The sequence below is a fragment of the Oncorhynchus tshawytscha genome, linkage group LG05 (assembly GCF_018296145.1).
Source record: "Oncorhynchus tshawytscha isolate Ot180627B linkage group LG05, Otsh_v2.0, whole genome shotgun sequence".
Classification (NCBI taxonomy): Eukaryota; Metazoa; Chordata; class Actinopteri; order Salmoniformes; family Salmonidae; genus Oncorhynchus; species Oncorhynchus tshawytscha.
This window is the reverse complement of record NC_056433.1, coordinates 65,060,957-65,087,726: the sequence shown is the minus strand read 5'-3', so window position 1 is coordinate 65,087,726 and position 26,770 is coordinate 65,060,957. Positions and strand designations below refer to the sequence as shown.

Here is a 26,770-nt window from a genome sequence, read left to right as displayed (position 1 = left end):
CCCCGGATAGGGCCAAACAGGAAGGATATAACCCCACCCACTTTGCCAAAGCACAGCCACCACACCACTAGAGGGATAGCGTCAACCACCAACTTACCATCCTGAGACAAGGCCGAGTATAGCCCACAAAGATCTCCGCCACGGCACAACCCAAGGGGGGGGCGCCAACCCAGACAGGAAGATCACGTCAGTGACTCAACCCACTCAAGTGTGTACGGTGTGTGTGAGCCCTACTGTGTGTGTACTGAACGGTGTGTGTTTGTGCATGGCACATGTGCTTGTATCACATGGGTGCTTGTCACCAGCTGGTCATCAGCAGAGAGCTCCAGTACAGAGAAGACAGATGGGGCTCATCTATAAGAGAGCAGCAGAGACTCTGCACAGATCTACTGGACTGGAAAACACTGGGACATTTGGTTGAAAGAATATAACTTTCTCTATATTGCTCTCTGCAGCTCCTTCACTGACTGAATGTGTTGTGATCTCTCCATCTCTACCCATTCCTCTTGCTGGCCCCTCAACACCAGACAGCCTGTGTTTGTTATAGTTCCTTCTCTTTCCCAGCTCTATTCTGCCCCCAGTGGCGGCAGCAGATCTAGAGCAGACAACCAGGGGTTCCACCCACTACCCAACTCCTACCGCAGTGTCAGAGCCAGTACAACACCCCTGCATCTCCCCTCCACTTCCCCAACACTAGCACCTGACAACCCTCTAGTCTGGAGGACTGCAGACAGTGTTCCTCTCCTGTCCATTCTGTCCTCTTTCCTTCTCCTCTCTGATTTCCCTTCTCTCGCTCCCTCCTCTGCTGTCGCTTTCGCTCTGCCTGCTGTACATGTGTGAGGGAATGCCAGGCCAGACTGGTAAAATGGACCAGCACATACAGTACTTCAGCACCCAGCAGCCTACAGTATTACAGCTGGCAGGACTGGATCAGCTCAGACCTGTCTGCACTCTGCACTGCCCCACAGTGGAGTCAATGGAGTGTGTGGTGAGAGGATGAGAGAGAGGGGCCCATAGGGAGGACAGAGAGAGAGTGAAGAATTAAGTGTTTACTAAGGAGAAAACATGAGACAGAGAGGGGGAAAAGAGTAAAGTGTAGAGAGAGGAGGAGGATACACACCTGAGGAGGGGCAAAAGGGCGAGCCAGTCAGCTGATTCTATTATTCACCTACACATGAGTGTTCAGCTTCCAATAAAAATTTGGAGAAAAAAAATGACAAACTTATCTTGAAGTCATTATGCAGTGAGGACAGCTTTATGAGCCATTTTAACTTTAACTTAACAATGAAAGCTCAATAAATTAACAATGTAACTTCAGAGGGTAGTGCTTCATCATAACACATTTTCATCAACATCTTTCAAACAGCATATTTAGGACACACAGCAGAGGCACAAACACCCCAATCTAACTCAAACAGCATATTTAGAACAGGTAGCTGAGCCCACTGTAGGAGGGAAAGGGAACAAATCAAAGTTGTGTTCAAATTATTTAGCAGACTTCTGAGTATTTTTCAAAATGGCAAAACATCTCAGACCCTTCCCTTACACCTAAAACACAGCTCAAGATGTTTTGGCCAATTTTCTTATGAAAGAAATATCCTCATTTTCCAAGATGGGAAAAATGTCAGAGAAAGCATGTCACGCCCTGGTCAAAGTATTTTGTGTTTATCTTTATGTATTTGGTCAGGCCAGGGTGTGGCATGGGGTTTTGTAATTGTGGTGTGTTTGTCTTGGGGTTTTGGTGGTGGTATTGGGATTGTAGCTTAGTGGGTTGTCTAGCAAGGTCTATGGCTGTCTGGAGTGGTTCTCAATCAGAGGCAGGTGCTTATCGTTGTCTCTGATTGGGAACCATATTTAGGCAGCCATATTCTTTGAGTTTGTCGTGGGTGATTGTCCTTAGTGTCCTATGTGTACTCGTTGTTAGTTTGCACCAGATAGGCTGTTTCGGTTTCGTTTATTGTTTTTTGTAAGTTCGTGTTTCTTTGTTATATTAAACATGGATCGCAATCGACACGCTGCAGTTTGGTCCGACTCTCTTTCATCACCACTAGAAAACCGTTACAGAATCACCCACCACCAACGGACCAAGCGGCGTGTCAACAGGCAGGAGCAGCCGAAAAGGAGATGCTCACCAAGGATTTCTGGTCATGGGAGGAGATCTTCGACGGGAGAGGACCCTGGGCTAAACCAGGGGAGTGTAGCCGCCCAAAGGAGCAACAGGAGAAGAGGCAACAGAGGCAGCAGCAGCAGGAGCAGCAGCAGCTACAGTGGGAGAGGTTGCACCACCTGGAGTTATGGACATGGGAGGAGGAATTGGACGGTAAAGGACCCTGGAATGAGCCTGGAGATTATTGTCGCCCCAAAGCCGAGCTGGAGGCAGCAAAAGCAGAGAGGCGGCATTATGAGGAGCTAGCACGGCAGAGCGGATGGAAGCCCGAGAGTCAGCCCCAAAAATTTCTTGGGGGGCTTACAGGGAGTATGGCTATGCCAGGTAGGAGACCTGCAAACTCCCTGTGCTTACCGGGGCTGGAGAGACCGGGCAGGCACCGTGTTATGCTGTGGAGCGCACGGTGTCTCCAGTGCGGGTGCACAGCCCGGTTCGGTATATTCCAGCTCCTCGTATCGGCCGGGCTAGAGTGGGCATCGAGCCAGGTAAGGTTGGGCAGGCTCGGTGCTCAAGAGCTCCAGTGCGCCTGCACGGTCCGGTCTATCCAGTACCACCTCCACACCCCAGCCCTCCGGTAGCAGCTCCCCGCACCAGGCTTCCTGTGCGTGTCCTCGATCCAGTACCACCAGTTCCAGCACCACGCACCAGGCCTTCAGTGTGCCTCGCCTGTTCAGCGCAGCCAGCGCTTTTCTCCTCTCCTGCGCTGCTGGAGTCTCCCGCCTGTTTAACGCAGCCAGAGCCTTCCTCCTCTACAGCGCTGCCGGAGCCTCCCGCCTGTTCAGCGCAGCCAGAGCCTTTCTCCTCTACAGCGCTGCCGGAGCCTCCCGCCTGTTCAGCGCAGCCAGAGCCTTCCTCCTCTACAGCGCTGCCGGAGCCTCCCGCCTGTTTAGCGCAGCCAGAGCCTTTCTCCTCTCCTGCGCTGCCGGAGTCTCACGCCTATCTAATGTTAGAGCTTTCCTCATCTCCAGCGCTGCCGGAGTCTTCCGCCTGTTTAGCGCAGCCAGAGCCTTCCTCCGACACAGCGCTGCAGGAGTCTCCCGCCTGTTCAGCGCAGCCAGAGCTGCCAGTCTGCATGAAGCAGCCAGAGCTGTCAGTCTGCATGGAGCAGTCAGAGCTGTCAGTCTGCATGGAGCAGTCAGAGCTGTCAGTCTGCATGGAGCAGTCAGAGCTGTCAGTCTGCATGGAGCAGCCAGAGCTGTCAGTCCGCATGGAGCAGCCAGAGCTGTCAGTCTACATGAAGCAGCCCGAGCTGCCAGTCTGCATGAAGCAGCCAGTCTACATGGAGCAGCCAGAGCTGTCAGTCTGCATGAAGCAGCCAGAGCTGTCAGTCTGCATGGAGCAGCCAGTCTGCATGGAGCAGCCAGTCTGCACGGAGCTGTCAGTCTGCACGGAGCTGTCAGTCTGCACGGAGCTGTCAGTCTGTAAGAAGCTGCCAGTCTGCAAGGAGCTGCCAGTCTGCAAGGAGCTGCCAGTCAGCACGGAGCCGCCAGAGCGGTCAGTCTGTAAGAAGCCGCCAGAGCTGTCAGCCTATATGGAGCAGCTAGTGCCGCCAGTCTGCCCAGCGCCGCCAGTGCCCCCAGTCTGCCCAGCATCGCCAGTCTGCCCAGCGCCATCAGTCTGCCCAGCATCGCCAGTCTGCCCAGCATCGCCAGTCTGCCCAGCATCGCCAGTCTGCCCAGCATCGCCAGTCTGCCCAGCACCGCCAGTCTGCCCAGCGTCGTCAGTCTGCCCAGCGTCGTCAGTCTGCCCAGCACCGCCAGTCTGCCCAGCGTCGCCAGTCTGCCCAGCGTCGCCAGTCTGCCCGGCGCCGCCAGTCTGCCCGGCGCCGCCAGTCTGCCCGGCGCCGCCGGTCTGCCCAGCATCGCCAGTCTGCCAGACTCTTCCAGATCTGCCAGTCAGCCAGACTCTTCCAGATCTGCCAGTCAACCAGACTCTTCCAGATCTGCCAGTCAACCAGACTCTTCCAGATCTGCCAGTCAACCAGACTCTTCCAGATCTGCCAGTCAACCAGACTCTTCCAGATCTGCCAGTCAACCAGACTCTTCCAGATCTGCCAGTCAACCAGACTCTTCCAGATCTGCCAGTCAGCCAGGATCTGCCAGTCAGCCAGGATCTGCTGAAACCACCAGCCAGCCAGGAGCTGGTAGATCTATCTACCTGCCTGAGCTTCCTCTCACTCCTGAGCTTCCTCTCACTCCTGAGCTTCCTCTCACTCCTGAGCTTCCTCTCACTCCTGAGCTTCCTCTCACTCCTGAGCTTCCTCTCACTCCTGAGCTTTCTCTCACTCCTGAGCTTTCTCTCTCCTGAGCTTTCTCTCACTCCCGAGCTTCCCCTCAGTCCCGAGCTGCCTCGGTCCCGAGCTGTCCTTCAGTCCCGATCTGTTCCTCAGTCCAGTGGGGTTCTGGGTGAGGACTACTAGGCCATGGTCGGCGGCAGGGTGGACTATCCAGGGACGAAGGGAGAGGGGACTAAGACATTAAAGGAGTGGGGTCCACGTCCCCGCGCCGGAGCCGCCACCATGGACAGACGCCCACCCGGACCCTCCCTATTGTTTTGAGGTGCGTTCGGGAGTCCGCACCTTAGGGGGTTCTGTCACGCCCTGGTCAAAGTATTTTGTGTTTATCTTTATGTATTTGGTCAGGCCAGGGTGTGGCATGGGGTTTTTGTAATTGTGGTGTGTTTGTCTTGGGGTTTTGGTGGTGGTATTGGGATTGTAGCTTAGTGGGTTGTCTAGCAAGGTCTATGGCTGTCTGGAGTGGTTCTCAATCAGAGGCAGGTGCTTATCGTTGTCTCTGATTGGGAACCATATTTAGGCAGCCATATTCTTTGAGTTTGTCGTGGGTGATTGTCCTTAGTGTCCTATGTGTACTCGTTGTTAGTTTGCACCAGATAGGCTGTTTCGGTTTCGTTTATTGTTTTTTGTAAGTTCGTGTTTCTTTGTTATATTAAACATGGATCGCAATCGACACGCTGCAGTTTGGTCCGACTCTCTTTCATCACCACTAGAAAACCGTTACAAAGCAGGAAATAGTGTGAATGACTGAGTGTGGGTTATTCCACTGAAGTAACCTCCTAATGTCTCGTTATAACACATAGCGCCAGAGGCATCACTGGCAACACATTGACCTTTACATCATTGCCATTAGTGTTGTTGAGGTTGTGAAAATATCTGTATTACACAGTTGAGTTAAAGGTCAATATCATTTGATGAAATATCATTTGTAATAGTTCCTTCTCTTTCCCAACTCTATTTTATATAAAAAAAATATATATATATATATTTCACCTTTATTTAACCAGGTAAGCCAGTTGAGAACAAGTTCTCATTTACAACTGCGACCTGACAAAGATAAAGCAAAGCAGTGCGACACAAACAACAACACAGAGTTACACATGGAATAAAGAAGCGTAGTCAATAACACAACAGAAAAAAAGAAAGTCTATATACAGTGTGTGCAAATGGCGTGAGGAGGTAAGGCAATAAATAGGCCATAGTAGTGAAGTAATTACAATTTAGCAAATGTCCCCCTGCTTAAGCCAATACATGTCCAGGCCCGTCTGAAGTTTGCTAGAGAGCATTTGGATGATCCAGGAGAAGATTGGGAGAATGTCATATGGTCAGATGAAACCAAAATATAACTTTTGGTAAAAACTCAACTCGTCGTGTTTGGAGAACAAAGAATTGGGTATGGAAATCTCAGAATTTTTGGTGGCCTTCCTAAGCCAGGATTCACACTGCTAGATGTGAATGTGAAATCCTCTATAATTTCCACTCTCTGTACTCTAGGAGAGGCTACCTGAAGGGAAGGTGGGGTACGGTGGAGCTAAGCGACCATCATAGCCTCCAGAGCATCCACTGGTAGGGAGAAGGTCACATATCATAATCACACACACACATCTACACACAAACAACCACACAAACCAGAGCAACACCCAGTCCACTCTAGGAGGAACACATTTATGTTCATGTGCCTCTGATTAGACTTTTCATCTTCATCTTTTGATAATTCAGTACTGTATCTATTTTAAACCTGGATGGACATAACAGCAGAATAACTGCTACAGTATACAATTGAACGTTCCATGGGAAATTAAAAACAGGATTGTGGTGGTCCTTGATAGCTGGAGTTGGTCTAGGATTTTGTTGTCTAATGGTCTAATAGGCCACGTAGACCTTATGTTCAGTTCACCCCTCAAACCTCTGGTTGACACCACACGTGGCCGAATATTGGCTCACTCACACATTCTACAACACATATGGAAAACTTGAGGCAAACATTCACTTCATAGATAAATTTAGAACAAATAGAGTCTAACAATTGGACTGAGAGTAGCCAGTCAGCCTTTGGCAGTCAGAACACACAACGCAGGAAGTCATTCATTTTAATGTGCGATACAAGAAAGGAGAATAAACTCAAGGAGTTCCATTTCCCTCCTGTTTGATGTGACTGGCTCGTTGTCAAGGCGCAGCACATGCCTGCCAACCAGGGATATGGAGGCGGGAGTGTATTACTGATATTGGCAGGGTTCTCTGCCCATCCACACCGCCACGGCCTGGCGCCATGCCCGCTTAGTTCCAACTAAAAACTTCAGTACAGGCTGAAGGTGAAGTGGGTGTTCGAGGCCTGTCCAAGAGGACTGCTTCCCACCAGGTGTGTGTTCAAACACACAGATCTATAAATACTCTGGCAGAGATGGTGCCCAACCTCCCGCCTGTTCCCTCTTTCAGGCCTGGCCAGCTTCTCTCTGTGGAACGACTTGTAAATGAGGACCAGTGGTAGAAGGCTGATGGATGGGTCTATTTGTGAATGGATATATGCAGGATGAGTTGGCTGTGGCCCTTACAGCTGGGGATCATTACTGTGGACAGTTTTTAATGGTTAATCAGTGCTTAGGACTGCCACACACCACTCTGCCTTTGGCCCCAGCATATAATCACCATAAAACATTAATTAATTCAAACTCAATCTACAGTATGCAGGAACTGTAGTGCCTTTAGAGGCGGACTGTCATAGAGGAGTACAAAACAGAGTGCAGTACAGAAACACGGAGTGAGAAGGCACATTCCTCTGTGGCTGATGAGTCCGAAGGAGGAGGAATGAAACAGAGAGGACCAATTGGGGTTCCATGGCCATTAGAGAAGAGAGAGAAGTAGGGCTCAGTGTGTGGGATCAACATCGTCAGCGTTACAGTCTCGGGAGACCATAGATTTATTGTGCCTTGAGGGGTTAGGTCTTAGCGCAGCATCTGCTGTGGCTGTGAAGTCCATTCTGTGCGAGGCAGACTCGGCCACAGTTGCCACATTTGTAGACCGGCCCGGATGTTGTAGATGTTGTGGTGGTGACCTGATGTTCTTTTGTCTTTGCTTCTCGGTGTTGAGCCAGGGTTGTTTTGCTTGTCAGCAGCCCGTTGCGAAGTGCCTGCTGCCAGTGGAGACGGTCCTGGAGGGCATCTTCCTAGATATCAATGTTGATGAAAAAGGACTTGAGGTCTTGCTTGCAGACATCTATATAGCGCAGCTGTGAGCAGCCTGTTGGTCTCCTTCCAGAAGTCAATTCTGCATAGGGAATGTCCTTCGGAATTTGTCCGATGTCCATCCAATCGTAGTCTGCAAAAAGAATGTCCTTTTTGTTTTAGCTTTGTTTGTTGTTTTAGCTTTTAAGCGAGCAAGATGGAATAGTTTCCTATCCATTCTTGTATGTAGGTAAACTCCATCAGTACATGTTCCAAAGGCGTGCCAGAGGATGAGGGAAAATAATATCCTGAAACAAGGTGGGTGCCAGCACACATCCATGCTTAACTCCGCCACAGATTTTGAAGGGGTCTGAAGTGGACCCGTCAAACTGGATGGTGCCTTGCATGTTGGTGTGGAAGTACTGAAGAATGCTGAGGAGTTTTGAGGGAATCCCATCGTCTGAGAGGAGTGAAGTGTGGTCTGATCCTCTCCCTGGGCCTCAAAGTCACTGGCTGAAGGAGAAAAGCTCAGGACCATGCCAGAACTACCTGCCGTTCCTAATATTCCACACAATATTAAAGTCAGGAGTGAGTATATATACAGTGGGGCAAAAAAGTATTTAGTCAGCCACCAATTGTGCAAGTTCTCCCACTTAAAAATATGAGAGAAGCCTGTAATTTTCATCATAGGTACACTTCAACTATGACAAACAAAATGAGAAAAAAATTCTCCAGAAAATCACATTGTAGGATTTTTAATGAATTTATTTGCAAATTATGGTGGAAAATAATTATTTGGTCACCTACAAACAAGCAAGATTTCTGGCTCTCACAGACCTGTAACAACTTCTTTAAGAGGCTCCTCTGTCACCCACTCGTTACCTGTATTAATGGCACCTGTTTGAACTTGTTATCAGTATAAAAGACACCTGTCCACAACCTCAAACAGTCACACTCCAAACTCCACTATGGCCAAGACCAAAGAGCTGTCAAAGGACACCAGAAACACAAATTGTAGACCTGCACCAGGCTGGGAAGACTGAATCTGCAATAGGTAAGCAGCTTGGTTTGAAGAAATCAACTGTGGGAGCAATTATTAGGAAATGGAAGACATACAAGACCACTAATAATCTCCCTCGATCTGGGGCTCCACGCAAGATCTCACCCCGTGGGGTCAAAATGATCCAGAAGAAGATTGGGAGAATGTCATATGGTCAGATGAAATCAAAATATAACTTTTTGGTAAAAACTCAACTCGTCGTGCTTAGAGGACAAAGAATGCTGAGTTGCATCCAAAGAACACCATACCGACTGTGAAGCATGGGGGTGGAAACATCATGCTTTGGGGCTGTTTTTCTGCAAAGGGACCAGGACGACTGATCCGTGTAAAGGAAAGAATGAATGGGGCCATGTATTGTGAGATTTTGAGTGAAAACCTCCTTCCAACAGCAAGGGCATCGAAGATGAAACGTGGCTGGGTCTTTCAGCATGACAATGATCCCAAACACACCGCCCGGGCAACTAAGGAGTGGCTTCGTAAGAAGCATTTCAAGGTCCTGGAGTGGCCTAGCCAGTCTCCAGATCTCAACCCCATAGAAAATCTTTGGAGGGAGTTGAAAGTCTGTGTTGCCCATCAACAGCCCCCAAACATCACTGCTCTAGAGGAGATCTGCATGGAGGAATGGGCCAAAATACCAGCAACAATGTGTGAAAATCTTGTGAAGACTTACAGAAAACATTTGACCTCTGTCATTGCCAACAAAGGGTATATACCAAAGTATTGAGATAAACTTTTGTTATTGACCAAATACTTATTTTCCACCATAATTTGCAAATAAATTCATAAAAAATCCTACAATGTGATTTTCTGGATTTCTTTTCTTCTAATTTTGTCTGTCATAGTTGGTGTACCTATGATGTAAATTACAGGCCTCTCTCATCTTTTTAAGTGGGAGAACTTGCACAATTGGTGGCTGACTAAATACTTTTTTGCCCCACTGTGTGTGTGTGTGTGTGTGTGTGTGTGTGTGTGTGTGTGTGTGTGTGTGTGTGTGTGTGTGTGTGTGTGTGTGTGTGTGTGTGTGTGTGTGTGTGTGTGGATCAAAGAGAGACGTTTGAAGTAATGGTAAAAGAGGAAATTATTCATAAATGCGAGTAGAGATGGCTGGCAGAGTTCAGACAAACGGAAAGCCCTTGAAGGATGAGACGATTTGGCAGAGGACAGAGATGTGAGAGGAACCATCCTTTAGACTGGAAACTGGTGAGTGGTGATTGAATTCAGACACAGATAGATACAGCAAATTAGGGGAAAGGGGAACATTTTTATTTAGAAGAAGAGAAAGACTGAAAAACAGACAGCCAGGAAGCAGGAGAGACAGACTAAGAAAAAAGAGATAAGAAGAAAGAGAAATCACTAAATCCACAGTGGGTAGATAGATCCACCATCCAAAATAAATAAAGCAACAGAATAAAAGGCAACGATGCAATTAGCCCATGTAGGAACCTCCAGAGAGCCTGGGCCTGCAGCAGAACGCGGCCCTGTGGTGATTTAAGTGGTTTAAATCCAAGCTGAGCTGTGGTGGGAATATGCAGAGAGGTTGTGACTTCGGCAATGTTTTGTTAAGGAGGGAGTGGGAACAAGGGAGGGACGGAGGGATGCGTTGGATAGTAACTGATAAACAGGAGATTCCAGTCACAAACAGGAGACTACTCTCCTGGTTTAACAGCCTTATTTGGCCACTCATCCAACTACAAGGTCAGGGATGGAGCACAATGAACGGTGCCTGGCGTCAGTACATTTTTAAAAAAGGAGCCAAATAAGTATTAAAATGTTCCCTCTGTCTGTGGACAGGCTGGACACATTACTCCAGACAATACTTACCTCAACTCTTTATTTCTACTCAACGTTTATCCCTGTCAGTCAATCAATGCTACCGATTTAGGATCTTAATTTGACCTACACTGAGTGTACAAAACATTAAGAACAACATGACATCGACTGACCAGGTGAGTCAAGGTGAAAGCTATGATCCCCTTAAGGATTTTTAAGCTATGATCCCCTTAAGGATTTTAACTTTTTTTAAGTTCCTTTGAACGGGGTATGGTGATAGGTGCCAAGCTCGCCGGTTTGAATGTGTCAAGAACTGCAACGCTGGTGGGTTTTTCACGGTCAACAGTGTCATAACTCTCCTGTGACGATCTGAAGGATCAGGTTACAGTGGGTTTGCTCTACAGCGTACTCTCTCTCGTAGAGGGGTTGAGCGGGAAGTCGGCTGTTTTATGGCGGTCGTAAAATACGCTGCCTCTATGCTCTGTAGTGTTCAAGTTGGAATGTAAACTGTGGAACACAGAGAGACCCTTGGACATCAAAAGTTTGAATAAGTAAACAATATTTTTGAGAGTGTGGGAGTGGTCCGTGGACACTTAAGGGACAGTCATCGAGTTTGTTTCATTTGGTGATCTTATGACGGAGAGGAAACAGACATTAATGTGACTTTGGTTGTGTCCACTTCTCAATTATGGTGTTTACATCTATCTAAATGTTGTGAAACGTATATGAGTACATATGAAACTATTTGTGAAAAGATTAAATGTGATGTTAGCCTTCTAAATGAGAGTATGGGTTTCCATATGAAGCTTTAACCAAATCAGTAGCCACGCCCACGTGAGACATTACGTCGGCATCATGGACCGCCCTTTTCTCAGAAGTGTATAAAACCCATTCCTGAATAAATTTACATTAGACCAGAAAATATGGAGCTGTCGCTACATGTTGGAATTGTTAAGAAATCTACAAACCGGGACGGAGTCCCCACATTGAAATGGCTACCACTCTATAGGCCCAGGAGACCAGACAGTGTGTAGTGTTGGTTACACGGCCGAAAATTGTTCAACTCTGAGACTATCGATCACTACAGAATAAGAACAAATCCTAGATGTAGAATTACCAGTCTGCAGCTGGAAATTATGCATCTATTCTATGCAACAACCATCTGTACGCCTGATGTATCCATTACAACAGACACTATCCAGAGTCGCTGAGAAAGCTACAACCATGAAAGACATTGTGACTTCTGGGGAAGTTAACCAGAGACTCTCTGATGAACTGACTCTCCAGCAGATGGACAGGCGATTCCAATATAGAAGACAACAACGACATACGGGCATAAATATGGCAATTATTTTAGAATGAGCGGCCATTCATGTGCAAATGATTAGCATTTCAATTAATATAATTATCAACTGTGTGTAGGGAATCCATTTTGTCTTTCCCACTCTTTATCCATCCCACCCCTTTCCCTTGTCTACCAAGCCGTCATACTGGTTTAGCCCACTAGGGACTTATCAATGCATTGTGTTAGTAACCAATAACTATATTGTTTATTTATGTATTTATGTGATTTGTTTAGTTAGTTAGTAAATAAATAATTGAACCAATTTGTATGTCACTGATTCATGATTTAGGCTAGGGTTTGTGCAGATATCCAAGGGTTTGTGACGTATCAAGAATATGACTGATGAGGTAATAATAATACATTAATACAAGACTGTACTCGATAAGATATGAAAATATCTGAAGAGTTATATTTGGGAATTGAAACTCTATAAACAACATATTCCTGCGGTGCCCCGAATCCTGGTTAATTAAAGTTAAATGATTAGTTTAATCGCGTAATTAAATGACAGAGAAATGACTTGATAAGAAACAGTTTTCACAATTAATGATAGTCAACAACACGACAACAGTTTCCCATGTGTATCAAGAATGGTCCACCAACCAAAAAATATCCAGTCAACTTGACACAACTATGGGAAGCATTGGGCCAGCAATCCATGTAGAATGCTTTCGATACCTTTTAGAGTCCATGCCCTGACAAATTGAGGCTGTTCTGAGGATTAAAAAAAAGGAGGGAGTGCAACTGAATATTAGGAAGGTGTTATTAATGTGTTGTAAACTCAGTGTATATTGTCACAGTAGAATAATCCTGCAGCAACAGGATTTGAACGTTTAGTCCATATACGGGTTGGCTGACAACGTCACGAAAATGATGTGTGTGCATCAATGTGGCCGGAAGGCGTTCATTGTTATGATCTGAACGGTCAGATAGCTAGCAACCATGACAAAAAAGCTGCCATGTTGGGAATTGTAGGTGGGTCGTTTCAGCTCGTTGAATCAATTGATACCATGTCTTATTCTGAGGTGTTTTGATTGATGTCATGTCTATGCTAATATGTCAAAAATTCTCAAGCTAGCTAACCAACAAATGTAATGCTGTATGAGAGACAACAAGTGCTCATTGTGCAAATATATTTATGGAGACGAAATATAGTTTACACGTTGTTCACAGTCTAAGCCAACCCCACCAACCCGTCTATTATGTTGCCTGAGCTGTGATAAGGCTATTAGCTGGCCCAAAATAGGCTACATGAAAGGTTCAATACTGTTAATATAACCATGTGTTAGCGTGGGTTTTCAGGTAATTTATGTAAATCACAAAGCTCATCTACATTTCCTGTGGTGCACACAAATTCTCAGCAATAAAAGAGGTATCAAATTAAGATCCTACCTCTGTAGCTGTCTATCACTTAAACTGTACTGTCAATAATCTCTCTACGTACAACAATCTCCTGATTTGTATCTTTCTACCCTATCTTTTTCACTATGTCTTGCCTGGTTGTGGAGTAGCAGTGGTCTCGCTCTTCTCTCTCTCTGTCCGTGTCTTTACTCCCTCTCCTGCTTCTACTCCTACTGCCCCTGTAGCGCATCCTGTACAGACAGTCAGAACTCCAACATTCTGTAGACAGACAGACATACACACACAGAGGACAGAACGGAACAGAAACTCACCTGTCTAAGGTAGGGATCAGAGAGGGCGGGGGTGCTCCAGGAGGGTAGCCTGCAGAAAAGAGGACATTGTCTGTCAGTCATCAAGTCGTGATTACTGTGCAATAAACAGATAATAGAAAATGTGTTTTCCGGGTTGTGGATAGGTAATCATTGCTGTCGTGTCTCTGACTGATTAAATTATGTGACATGCTATTTTTTCAAATCGATTACCTAATGTTTGATTGATTACGTGATTTAATTAGACCATGCAACAATTACAGTGTCTTGCGAAAGTATTCGGCCCCCTTGAACTTTGCGACCTTTTGCCACATTTCAGGCTTCAAACATAAAGATATAAAACTGTATTTTTTTGTGAAGAATCAACAACAAGTGGGACACAATCATGAAGTGGAACGACATTTATTGGATATTTCAAACTTTTTTAACAAATCAAAAACGGAAAAATTGGGCGTGCAAAATTATTCAGCCCCCTTAAGTTAATACTTTGTAGCGCCACCTTTTGCTGCGATTACAGCTGTAAGTCGCTTGGGGTATGTCTCTATCAGTTTTGCACATCGAGAGACTGAAATTTTTTCCCATTCCTCCTTGCAAAACAGCTCGAGCTCGAGCTCAGTGAGGTTGGATGGAGAGCATTTGTGAACAGCAGTTTCAGTTCTTTCCACAGATTCTCGATTGGATTCAGGTCTGGACTTTGACTTGGCCATTCTAACACCTGGATATGTTTATTTTTGAACCATTCCATTGTAGATTTTGCTTTATGTTTTGGATCATTGTCTTGTTGGAAGATAAATCTCCGTCCCAGTCTCAGGTCTTTTGCAGACTCCATCAGGTTTTCTTCCAGAATGGTCCTGTATTTGGCTCCATCCATCTTCCCATCAATTTTAACCATCTTCCCTGTCCCTGCTGAAGAAAAGCAGGCCCAAACCATGATGCTGCCACCACCATGTTTGACAGTGGGGATGGTGTGTTCAGGGTGATGAGCTGTGTTGCTTTTACGCCAAACATAACGTTTTGCATTGTTGCCAAAAAGTTCAATTTTGGTTTCATCTGACCAGAGCACCTTCTTCCACATGTTTGGTGTGTCTCCCAGGTGGCTTGTGGCAAACTTTAAACAACACTTTTTATGGATATCTTTAAGAAATGGCTTTCTTCTTGCCACTCTTCCATAAAGGCCAGATTTGTGCAATATACGACTGATTGTTGTCCTATGGACAGAGTCTCCCACCTCAGCTGTAGATCTCTGCAGTTCATCCAGAGTGATCATGGGCCTCTTGGCTTCATCTCTGATCAGTCTTCTCTTGTATGAGCTGAAAGTTTAGAGGGACGGCCAGGTCTTGGTAGATTTGCAGTGGTCTGATACTCCTTCCATTTCAATATTATCGCTTGCACAGTGCTCCTTGGGATGTTTAAAGCTTGGGAAATCTTTTTGTATCCAAATCCGGCTTTAAACTTCTTCACAACAGTATCTCGGACCTGCCTGGTGTGTTCCTTGTTCTTCATGATGCTCTCTGCGCTTTTAACGGACCTCTGAGACTATCACAGTGCAGGTGCATTTATACGGAGACTTGATTACACACAGGTGGATTGTATTTATCATCATTAGTCATTTAGGTCAACATTGGATCATTCAGAGATCCTCACTGAACTTCTGGAGAGAGTTTGCTGCACTGAAAGTAAAGGGGCTGAATAATTTTGCACGCCCAATTTTTCAGTTTTTGATTTGTTAAAAAAGTTTGAAATATCCAATAAATGTCGTTCCACGTCATGATTGTGTCCCAATTGTTGTTGATTCTTCACAAAAAAATACAGTTTTATATCTTTATGTTTGAAGCCTGAAATGTGGCAAAAGGTCGCAAAGTTCAAGGGGGCCGAATATTTTCGCAAGGCACTGTAACTTGTTAATAACCTGGGGCACCTCGGAAGAGTGTTTATAGAGCTTCTGTCTTCCGAATAAACTCTTAAAAGATCTGAAGATCAATAGCAGTCAATTATTAATCGTCACCTTATTCAGTCTCATCTGAACATCGTAAAATTCTTGGTTATCTTCATGAACCCTGGCTAACAAGTTGAATCAGCAATACAAAAATTGGCGTAATTATTTCTTTACTAAATACCTAAATAATCACACAGAATTACATATACACAGGATGGATCATACATCGATTACTAATCATGTCATAAAAGAAAAAGTACCTAGCGGACGAAACAGGTATGACGGCTAGTTACACAAAGAAAGGGGGTTGGGTTTGAATGAAAGAGCGGGAAGAATGATGGACAAAGGAGATTGGGTCTCTATCTGCCCTTGAAAAGCTATGCTAACGTAAATACAGAATCTTATGCATTCTAATAACAGCTCATTCGGAAAAGGAAATTGCAAGATATATATTTACACTGAGCTGCGCATTGATAGATGGGTCGAAGATGGAAGACTGGTTTGCCCAGTAGAGATCGCCCTTGTCCATTGTAGAATCTGTCTGATCGTAGTGTTGTAGGGTGGATACGTTGTACCCTGTCTTTCTTATTAGGAGATTGTCTGTCCTTTCCTAGGCCATGTACGTTTACAGCTGTGGCTGATAACTCAACTTCTAGGACGTATTACTTCTTCTTTAGTGAATAAGAGTTCAAAGTTCAGACCATTTTGCCATAATCAGCTCGCACTGAATTCTGTCTGGTCTAGTCGAAATTAATCCTTCCAGCGTGGTGATCATCACCTCCACATTGAAATTAGCCCTTTTAAACGTATGAACACCTGTCCTCACATCATTGGAAACTAAATGTTAATTTCGTTAGGTTGTAGTTGAAATTGGGGGAGAGAAGGGCGTGTTTCATAGTTCCCAACCAATGTCTGTTCACTTGGGTGTGGCCACTGAGTGAGTATAGTTGACTTATGAAAACAATTCTCTCATTTAGAAGCTAAAATTACATTGAATCTTTTCGCAAATAGTTTCATATTTAAACATTTCAATTGCACAACAATTCCATGTGAATCTGATAACTAGAATGTGTAGACTTTTCAAGATACAATGTATGTCATCCGATCATCAGATATAATGTCCCAGACACCAACTGATCTGACATCATATTCTTTAAGTACCAACGGACACTTTCAACTGGTTGGATTACAGAAATATTGAACCATTCCCCAACCTTTTGATATTACCATACTCGCTCTATGTTAACAAAGGGCTTTCCAAGAGTCCAATCTGTAGAGTGGAGAGAAAAGGGGGAAAGGTTTTTATGGGGGTCACCTCATGCAACAGGGCAACATCATGACATTGCCTACCGCATTGGACAAGAATCATCACAATATTGTTAAATATTGCATCAACGTCATTTCTCATAGGCATTAAACATTTCCAATTTCCCTCTTCTCACGATAGTAACTTAAAAGTATTATTGATCGCCAAACGTGTGTGTGAGTTTTCACAAAACATTCAGTATGTTAGGATCAAGCCATCAAGGCATCAAAGACAACAACCATGCCAACATCTACCATGTACAACATCCAGTGTAGACTAGAGCCAACATCTGTTTCCATCACAGTAGAAATGCTTACCAGTTGGAGGAACATTGATGGGGATCCCTGGAAGGCACATAGACAAGCACAGACACAGTCATAATAATATCAGTTAAAACATCATTATCCCTCCACTCTTCAGCAGAACACACACAGTCAGTCACTATGGCAGCAGGTTCATAGAGTAGGCCTAATGTACAAATGACAACACTTACTCCCACCTCAGAAAATACAATCTTTTAAAAGAGCCACACACACAACAACAGTTTGTGACCTCAGATGGCTTTTTAAAATTTTATATCCGAGGTCATTGGACATATCACTGCTCGAGGCCAACAACTGTAATACTCATGAGCCAATAATGAGCCTACATTGATTTGTGAATGTGCTTCTTTCCCTTTCAAGGCAATTCGATACGTATCTAGATACATGGGCTCCGATATGATACAGGAATAATAAAATAACAAAATAACAATAACGAGGCTATATACAAGGGATACCGGTACTGAGTCAATGTGGGGGGTACAGGTTAGTCGAGGTAATTTGTACATGTAAGTAGGGGTGAAGTGACTATGGACAGATAATAAACAGCAGTGTATAAAACAAATGGAGGGGGTGGGTGTCAATGTAAATAGTCCAGTGGCCATTTGATTTGATTAATTGTTCAGCAGTCTTATGGCAGAATTTTTTTACCCCCTTTACTCCCCAATTTCGTGGTATCCAATTGTTAGTAGTTACTATCTCGTCTCATCGCTACAACTCCCATACGGGCTCGGGAGAGACGAAGGTCAAAAGCCATGACTCCTTCAAAACACAAACCAACCATGCTGCACTGCTTCTTAACACAGCGCGCATCCAACCCGGAAGCCAGCCGCACCAATGTGTCAGAGGAAACACCATGCACCTGGCAAGCTGGTTAGCGTGCACTGCGCCCAGCCCACCACAGGAGTCTCTAGTGCACGATGAGACAAGGATATCCCTACCGGCCAAACCCTCCCTAATCCGGATGACGCTAGGCCAATTGTGCGTCGCCCCACAGACCTCCCGGTCGCTGCCGGCTGCGACAGAGCCTGGGCGCGAACCCAGAGTCTCTGGTGGCACAGCTAGCGCTGCGTTGCAATGCCTTAGACTACTGCGCCACCCGGGAGGCCCGGGTAGAAGCTTTTAAGGAGCCTTTTTTTCATAGACTTGGTGCTCCGGTACCGCTTGCCGTGCGGAAGCAGACAAAACAGTCTATGACTTGGGTGACTGGAGTCTCTGACAATTTGTGGGGCTTTCCTCTGACAACACCTATTATATAGGTCCTGGATGGCAGTAAGCTCGGCCCCAGTGATGTACTGGGCCATACGCACTACCCTCTGTAGCGCTTTACTGTCAGAAGCCGAGCAGTCGCCATTCCAGGCGGTGATGCAACCGGTCAGGATGCTCTCGATGGTGCAGCTTTTGAGGGTCTGGGGACCCATGCCAAATCTTTTCAGTCTCCTGAGGGGGAAAAGCTGTTGCGTGCCCTCTTCACGACTGTCTTGGTGTATTTGGACCATGATAGTTGTTTGGTGATGTGGACCCCAAGGAACTTGAAACACTCGACTCGCTCCACTTCAGCCCTGTCGATGTTAATGGGGGCCTGTTCGGCCCACCTTTTCCTGTAGTCCATGATCAACTCCTTTATCCTTTATATATGTTTTAGTTTGAAACGATTCGGTACGTATTGGTTTGATTAGAGATTCACACACAATCATTTTCCATTCTAAATTAAAATTTGATGGAGCTCATGAGCTGCGCCTCTCTGAGATGGGCCTCTCTGAGCTGGATCTGTCTGAGTGTGTATGTGTGTGTGTAAATGATGTATGTCTATGATGTAATAATCTATGCCATTTACCAGATGCTTTTATCTAAAGCGATTCACAGTCATGCGTGCATACATTTTACGTATGGTTGGCCCTGGGACTCAAACCCACAATCCTGGCGGTGCAAGTGCCATTCTCTACCAACCATGCTCTACCAGCCATACGGGATTTCACCCCACATCTATAAATCGAATGGCTTTGACAGATTTTACATAGTGATCTTGTCTTCACCTCTTGCTTTGACCATGCAGTGCACCTCCCAAAAATGATTGCATTCCTCATTCTGAAATGATCAACTTTACCCTGTTTATCTAAAAATTGCCATATGCACTGATTGTTTAAAGCAAAACTACCAAAACTATTGGTGATGGTGAACCTGAAAAAAAACAAAAAACAATTGTAAACCCGTTCAAAAAGTATAGCCAGATGAGAGTTGTGTCTCCGGTAGCTTACTTTTATTCCGGTAAAAAAATGTCAACAGCTCATAGATAACAATACCTAGCAAATTACATAGGTTTTATTAGTTGAGTGACAACCTAATATCAATCAAGCCACTTTAGCATGTGAACGCGGAAGGTGCTATGCAGATGTGCAAGATTAGAAAACATACATTAGTCAGCGTGCGAAGCTGGGCACAGTGCGCAGTTTGACAAGGCTACTGATTTGCCTTGGTTGTTTGGCAGGCAAAATGACTGTCAAGATCAATGACTGTCAAGACAGTTACCTGCAGTTTGACCCTGAAGTAGAGAACGCATCAGTTGTCACAAAAGATGAGAGGTATTTTTGGAAGGTAAAAATAATGTAACATGAACAAAATAAAATAGTAAACTGGCAATTCATGTTTGAATCCATTTTCTAACCGACTCGTGCTACATTTGGATCGGGTCCAGGGACCGATGCACTTGTATCTCAAACATTTGAATCGGGGATCGATGTGTATCGGTGAATCATTACATTACATGTGCTCAAAAAGCATCCAAGCTGACACTCAATCTGCCACAACATTATAATTTCTTAGGCTTTATCGTCTTTAGGAGAATTCTGTTTAAGACAGAGAAACTTGAAAAATGCATAACCTATTTTGGGGAGGTGTCAGAATGTCACAACAACAGAATCAAACGTTCCTCTAACGTTCCTCTAATAAAACCATCCCCAGTCAAATGCCTGAGTGCACTTCTCATGGCCCCACTATTTTATACTAGAAGCTTTCATGTCTGGGCATGACACACAAACTGCCCTTTAAATATACACACACACACACACACACACACACACTCCTTTGAAGAGACATAATTTCTGTTCAGCATTTCTGTTTTTCCACAAAGACCCCTGATGTGAATGAGTTTCAGAGCAGTTGTCATCAACAGAAAAAAAGCAAAAAGGGTTAAAAGTAAGAAAAATAAGAGTTAGTGAAGTAATAAAAGAGCATGCAGCAGCAGCCCAGTCTCACTGTGGGAACAGGGGCTGCTCTATGGAGGACCAAGCAAAGCCTTTGATACATTAGGCACCACCTGGTAACCCAAGGGAGGCACACATCTAGTCAGACAGCAGATTAACATTCTCACAGAGAAAATATAGTCCTTCCTTGATGCCACAGCAGAGGACAGAGGGCACAGAAAACAAAGCTCTGAACATCAAATCAAAGTTTATTTGTCACGTGTGCCGAATACAACAGGTGTAGTAGACCTTATAGTGAAATGCTTACTTACAGGCTCTAACCAATAGTGTGAAAAAAAGGTAGGTGTGTGTGTGTAGGTAAGTAAAGAAATAAAACAACAGTAAAAATATATTTGAAAATAAGAGTAGCAAGGCTATATACAGACAATGGTTAGTCAGGCTTATTGAGGTAGTATTTATTTATTTTAATTTAATTTAAATTTCACCTTTATATAACCAGGTTGGCTAGTTGAGAACAAGTTCTCATTTGCAACTGCGACCTGGCCAACACAGAGTTACACATGGAATAAACAAAACATACAGTCAATAATACAGTAGAACAAAAGAAAACAAAAAGTCTATATACAGTGAGTGCAAATGAGGTAAGTTAAGGAAATAAATAGGCCATGGTGGTGAAGTAATTACAATATAGCAATTAAACACTGGAATGGTATATCGGCAGAAGATGAATGTGCAGGTAGAGATACTGGGGTGCAAAGGATCAAAATAAATAAATAAATACCAGTATGGGGTCGAGGTAGGTAGATAGATGGGCTGTTTACAGGTAGGCTAAGTACAGGTGCAGTGATCTGTAAACTGCTCTGACAGCTGGTGCTTAAAGCTAGTGAGGGAGATGTGAGTCTCCAGCTTCAGAAATTTTTGCAATTCGTTCCAGTCATGGGCAGCAGAGAACTGGAAGGAAAGACTACCAAAGTAGGAATTGGCTTTGGGAGTGACCAGTGAGATATACCTGCTGGTGCATGTGCTACGAGTGGGTGCTGCTATGGTGACCAGTGAGCTGAGGTAAGGTGTAGATAACCTGTAGCCAGTGGGTTTGGCGACGAGTATGAAGCGAGGGCCAACCAACGAGAGTGTACAGGACGCAATGGTGAGTAGTGTATGGGGCTTTGGTGACAAAACGGATGGCACTGTGATAGACTGCATCCAATTTGTTGAGTAGAGTGTTGGAGGCTATTTTATAGATTACATCACCGAAGTCGAGGATCGGTAGGATGGTCAGTTTTACGAGGGTATGTTTGGCAGCATGAGTGAAGGATGCTTTGTTACGATATAGAAAGCCGATTCTAGATTTAATTTTGGATTGGAGATGCTTAATGTGAGTCTGGAAGGAGAGTTTACAGTCTAACCAGACACCCAGGTATTTGTAGTTGTCCACGTATTCTAAGTCAGAGCCGTCCAGAGTAGTGATCGTGGACGGGTGAGCAGGTGCGGGCAGCGATCGATTGAAAATCATGCATTTAGTTTTACTTGCGTTTAAGAGCAGTTGGAGGCCATGGAAGGAGAGTTGTATGGCATTGAAGCTCGTCTGGAAGTTAGTTAATACAGTGTCCAAAGAGGGGCCAGAAGTATACAGAATGGTGTCGTCTGCGTAGAGGTGGATCAGAGAATCAGCAGCATTGTCGCAACCCCTATTACCAGCCTGTTCAACCTCTCTTTCATATCGTCTGAGATCCCCAAGAATTGGAAAGCTGCCGCAGTCATCCCCCTCTTCAAAGGGGGAGACACCCTGGACCCAAACTGTTACAGACCTATATCCATCCTGCCCTGCCTGTCTAAGGTCTTCGAAAGCCTAGTCAACAAACAGATCACTGACCATCTCGAATTCAACCGTACCTTCTCCGCTGTGCAATCTGGTTTCCGAGCCCGTCACGGGTGCCCCTCAGCCACACTCAAGGTACTAAACGATATCATAACCGCCATCGATAAAAGACAGTACTGGGCAGCCGTCTTCATCGACCTGGCCAAGGCTTTCGACTCTGTCAATCACCATATTCTTATCGTCAGACTCAGTAGCCTCGGTTTTTCTAATGACTGCCTTGCCTGGTTCACCAACTACTTTGCAGACAGAGTTCAATGTGCTAAATCGGAGGGCATGTTGTCCGGTCCTCTGGCAGTATCTATGGGGGTGCCACAGGGTTCAATTCTCGGGCCGACTCTTTTCTCTGTATATATCAATGATGTTGCTCTTTCTGCGGGCGATTCCCTGATCCACCTCTACGCAGATGACATCATTCGGTATACTTCTGGCCCTTCCTTGGACACTGTGCTATCTAACGTCCAAACGAGCTTCAATGCCATACAACACTCATTCCGTGGCCTCCAACTGCTCTTAAATGCTAGTAAAACCAAATGCATGCTTTTCAACCGTTCGCTGCCTGCACCCGCACGCCCGACTTGCATCACCACCCTGGTTGGTTCCGACCTAGAATATGTGGACATCTATAAGTACCTAGGTGTCTGGCTAGACTGTAAACTCTCCTTCCAGACTCATATCAAACATCTCCAATCTAAAATCAAATCTAGAGTCGGCTTTCTATTCTGCAACAAAGCCTCCTTCACTCACGCCACCAAACTTACCCTAGTAAAACTGATTATCCTACCGATCCTCGACTTCGGCGATGTCATCTACAAAATAGCTTCCAATACTCTACTCAGCAAGCTGGATGCAGTTTATCACAGTGCCATCCGTTTTGTTACTAAAGCACCTTATACCACCCACCACTGCGACCTGTATGCTCTAGTCGGCTGGTCCTCGCTACATATTCGTCGCCAGACCCACGGGCTCCAGGTCATCTACAAGTCCATGCTAGGTAAAGCTCTGCCTTATCTCAGTTCACTGGTCACGATGGCAACACCCGTAGCACGCGCTCCAGCATGTGTATCTCACTGATCATCCCTAAAGCCAACACCTCATTTGGCCGCCTTTCCTTCCAGTTCTCTGCTGCCTGTGACTGGAACGAATTGCAAAAATCGCTGAAGTTGGAGACTTTTATCTCCCTCACCAACTTTAAACATCTGCTATCTGAGCAGCTAACCGATCGCTGCAGCTGTACATAGTCCATCGTTAAATAGCCCACCCAATTTACCTACCTCATCCCCATACTGTTTTTATTTATTTAGTTTTCTGCTCTTTTGCACACCAGTATCTCTACCTGCACATGACCATCTGATAATTTATCACTCCAGTGTTAATCTGCTAAATTGTAATTATTTGCCTACCTCCTCATGCCTTTTGCACACAATGTATATAGGGGCGGCAGCGTAGCCTAGTGGTTAGAGTGTTGGACTAGTAACCGGAAGGTTGCAAGTTCAAATCCCCGAGCTGACAAGGTACAAATCTGTTGTTCTGCCCCTGAACAGGCAGTTAACCCACTGTTCCTAGGCTGTCATTGAAAATAAGAATTTGTTCTTAACTGACTTGCCTAGTTAAATAAATAAAAATAGACTATTTTTTTCTACTGTGTTATTGACTTGTTTATTGTTTACTCCATGTGTAAGTCTGTGTTGTTGTCTGTTCACACTGCTATGCTTTATCTTGGCCAGGTCGCAGTTGTAAATGAGAACTTGTTCTCAACTAGCCTACCTGGTTAAATAAAGGTTAAATAAAATAAATAAATAAAATAAAATGTTGACCTGTTTAAACGTCTTACTCACGTCGGTTACGGAGAGTGTGATCACACAGTCATCTTGAACAGCTGATGCTCTCATGCATGCCTCAGTGTTGCTTGCCTCGAAGCGAGCATAGAAGTGATTTAGCTCGTCTGGTAGACTTGTGTCACTGGGCAGGTCGCGGCTGTGCTTCCCTTTGTAGTCTGTAATAGTTTGCAAGCCCTGCCACATCCGACGAGCGTCGGAGCCGGTGTAGTATGATTCAATCTTAGCCCTGTATTGACGCTTTGCCTGTTTGATGGTTTGTCGCAGGGCATAGCGGGATATCTTGTAAGCTTCCGGGTTAGAGTCCCGCACCTTGAAAGCGGCAGCTCTACCCTTTAGTCAGTACGAATGTTGCCTGTAATCCATGGCTTCTGGTTGGGGTACTGATGTGGTGTATTCCTCAATGTCATCAGAAGAATCCCGGAACATGTTCCAGTCTGTGATAGCAAAACAGTCCTGTAGTTTGCAGTCCAAAACAGTCCTCTCTGCCTCCTGCTGCTGGTTTAGCTTCAGGCACTGCCTATGACAGAACCCTGAAGCCACACTGTGATGGGTTTCACTAGGTTTAACTAGGGGCAGAGGATCTAGCCTGTAGGAAACTCAACCCCACAAAAACACACACACACACACACACAGAAACGCAGCGCTGCAACAGAGCACTCAATTAGAAGCTTCACATGCATGTATCTATAATACATAGCCTACATAAACACAGCTGTTGTTACAGAATACAGCAAAATGCCATAAAAAAAAGTTGTTTAATTAGATTTTCTGTTTCATGCATATGCATTAGTAATGGGTGAATGGAGGATCAATGAATACTGTATGTAATCAATATGCAGTTAATCCTCAATAAACAATTTGTCTGGCTACTCTCCTCCCATTGCATTGTGCTTAACAAAATAAGCTCTAGATTTATACATTGGACTCCCAAAATCACACCCTTGTCTTGATAGAGCACATTTTAAAATCAGTTAACTGAGCCATTTCAATTCCAAAAGCTGTTGCTCAATGTGATGGAGCATCTTTACATGAGCCAATGCATTATGCTCGCACACACACACTTCAAAAGAGTTCCCTCCACACATGCCATCCATGTTTGCGTGTGTGAGTAATTGTTTCTACCTGTCGTGGCCTCAAAGCGAGCGTTTGATGAGGGCTTGAGTTTCAATGCTTGGCAGCGTATGAGAAAGCTAATGGCTGACGGCTAATTGCTGGTGATTGTGCTTGCGTAGCTTTCTCTCATGCTAACGTTTCACAGAGTCATTATGCTGGAGGCTTTTAGATTCAGCTGATATACTGTTGAGACCGCAGTGTGCTGTTTCCCCACTCTACGGGCTGCCTGCATTCGCTATGACTAGCTGAAGACATTACAGGCAGCACTACCTCCTCAATGTTTCTTCTACTATTATTGATCTTGCCAAGTGCCCCCAAAACGATTATGCTCCGACCACCGCTGCTGTGGTTGTCATCTGTAGCTATTAGCTGAAGATACCACTGTAACAGACCCACAGACCTGCTCTAGACACTGATGGATAACAATGTTGCTTTTACAGGGACAGTCAGTCAGTAGGGCTGTGACGATAATTGAATAACCGTGTAACTGACGGTCATGGATGAAGACCGTCAAAACCGTTTAAATAAGCCGACATAACTTGTTGTATATACACTGATATACACTACAGTTCAAATGTTTGGGGCCACTTAGAAATATCTGTGTTTTCCATGAAAATATACATGACATTAGTTACAGAATGAATAGGAAACATAGTTAAGAAATTGACGAGGTTATAAATAATGATTTTTAATTGAAATAATAATTGTGTCCTTCACACTTCGCTTTCGTCAAAGAATCCTCCATTTGCAGCAATTACAGCCTTGCAGACCTTTGGCATTCTAGTTGTCAATTTGCTGGGGTAATCTGAAGAGATTTCACCCCATGCTTCCTGAAGCACCTCCCACAAGTTGGATTGGCTTGATGGGCACTTCTTACGTACCATACGGTCAAGCTGCCTCCACAACAGCTCAACAGGGTTGAGATCCGGTGACTGTGCTGGCCACTCCATTATAGACAGAAAACCAGCTGACTGCTTCTTCCCTAAATAGTTCTTGCATAGTTTGGAGCTGTGCTTTGGGTCAATAACCTGTTGTAGGAGGAAATTGGCTCCAATTAAGTGCCGTCCATAGGGTATGGCATGGCGTTGCAAAATGGAGTGATAGCCTTCCTTCTTCAAGATCCCTTTTACCCTGTACAAATCTCCCACTTCACCATCATCAAAGCACCCCAGACCATCACATTGCCTCCACCATGCTTGACAGATGGTGTCAAGCACTCCTCCAGCATCTTTTCATTTTTTTCTGCATCTCACGAATGTTCTTATTTGTGATCCGAATACCTCAAACTTAGATTGTCTGTCCATAACACTTTTTTCCAATCTTCCTCTGTCCAGTGTCTGTTCTTTTTCCCATCTTAATCTTTAATTTTTATTGGCCAGTACGAGATATGGCTTTTTATTTGCAACTCTGCCTAGAAGGCCAGCATCCCGGAGTCACCTCTATTAGCAGTTTTGTTAGCAGTCGTGGCCAAAAGTTTTGAAAATGACACAAATATGAATTTTCACAAGACTTTGCTGCTTCAGTGTCTTTAGATATTTTTGTCAGATGTTACTATGGAATACTGAAGTACAAGCATTTCACAAGTGTCAAAGGCTTTTATTGACAATTACATGAAGTTGATGCAAAGAGTTAATATTTAAAAGAGCTAATATTTGCAGTGTTGACCCTTCTTTTTCAAGACCTCTGCAATCCGTCCTGGCATGCTGTCA

General features: G+C 44.8%; 1 protein-coding gene across 3 annotated transcripts in view; it reads right to left on the bottom strand.

Moving 5' to 3' along the window:
• LOC112251134 (pre-mRNA 3'-end-processing factor FIP1-like) overlaps positions 1-26,770 on the bottom strand; it is a 42,208-nt gene that overhangs the window by 241 nt on the left and 15,197 nt on the right. The window contains exons 9-11 of one of the 3 annotated variants that reach the window (XR_002953617.1): positions 17,026-17,052; positions 16,617-16,672; positions 13,470-13,518 (exon numbers count right to left, since the gene is read on the bottom strand). Coding sequence is in view for 2 of the 3 variants with exons in the window: in XM_024421897.2 (XP_024277665.1) it covers positions 16,626-16,672; positions 17,026-17,052 (74 nt within the window). In the remaining variant the exon portion in view is untranslated. Of the gene's footprint in view, positions 1-13,469; positions 13,519-15,564; positions 16,673-17,025; positions 17,053-26,770 lie in introns of those variants that run through there. The other 2 variants (XM_024421897.2, XM_024421898.2) reach the window with 2 other exon arrangements.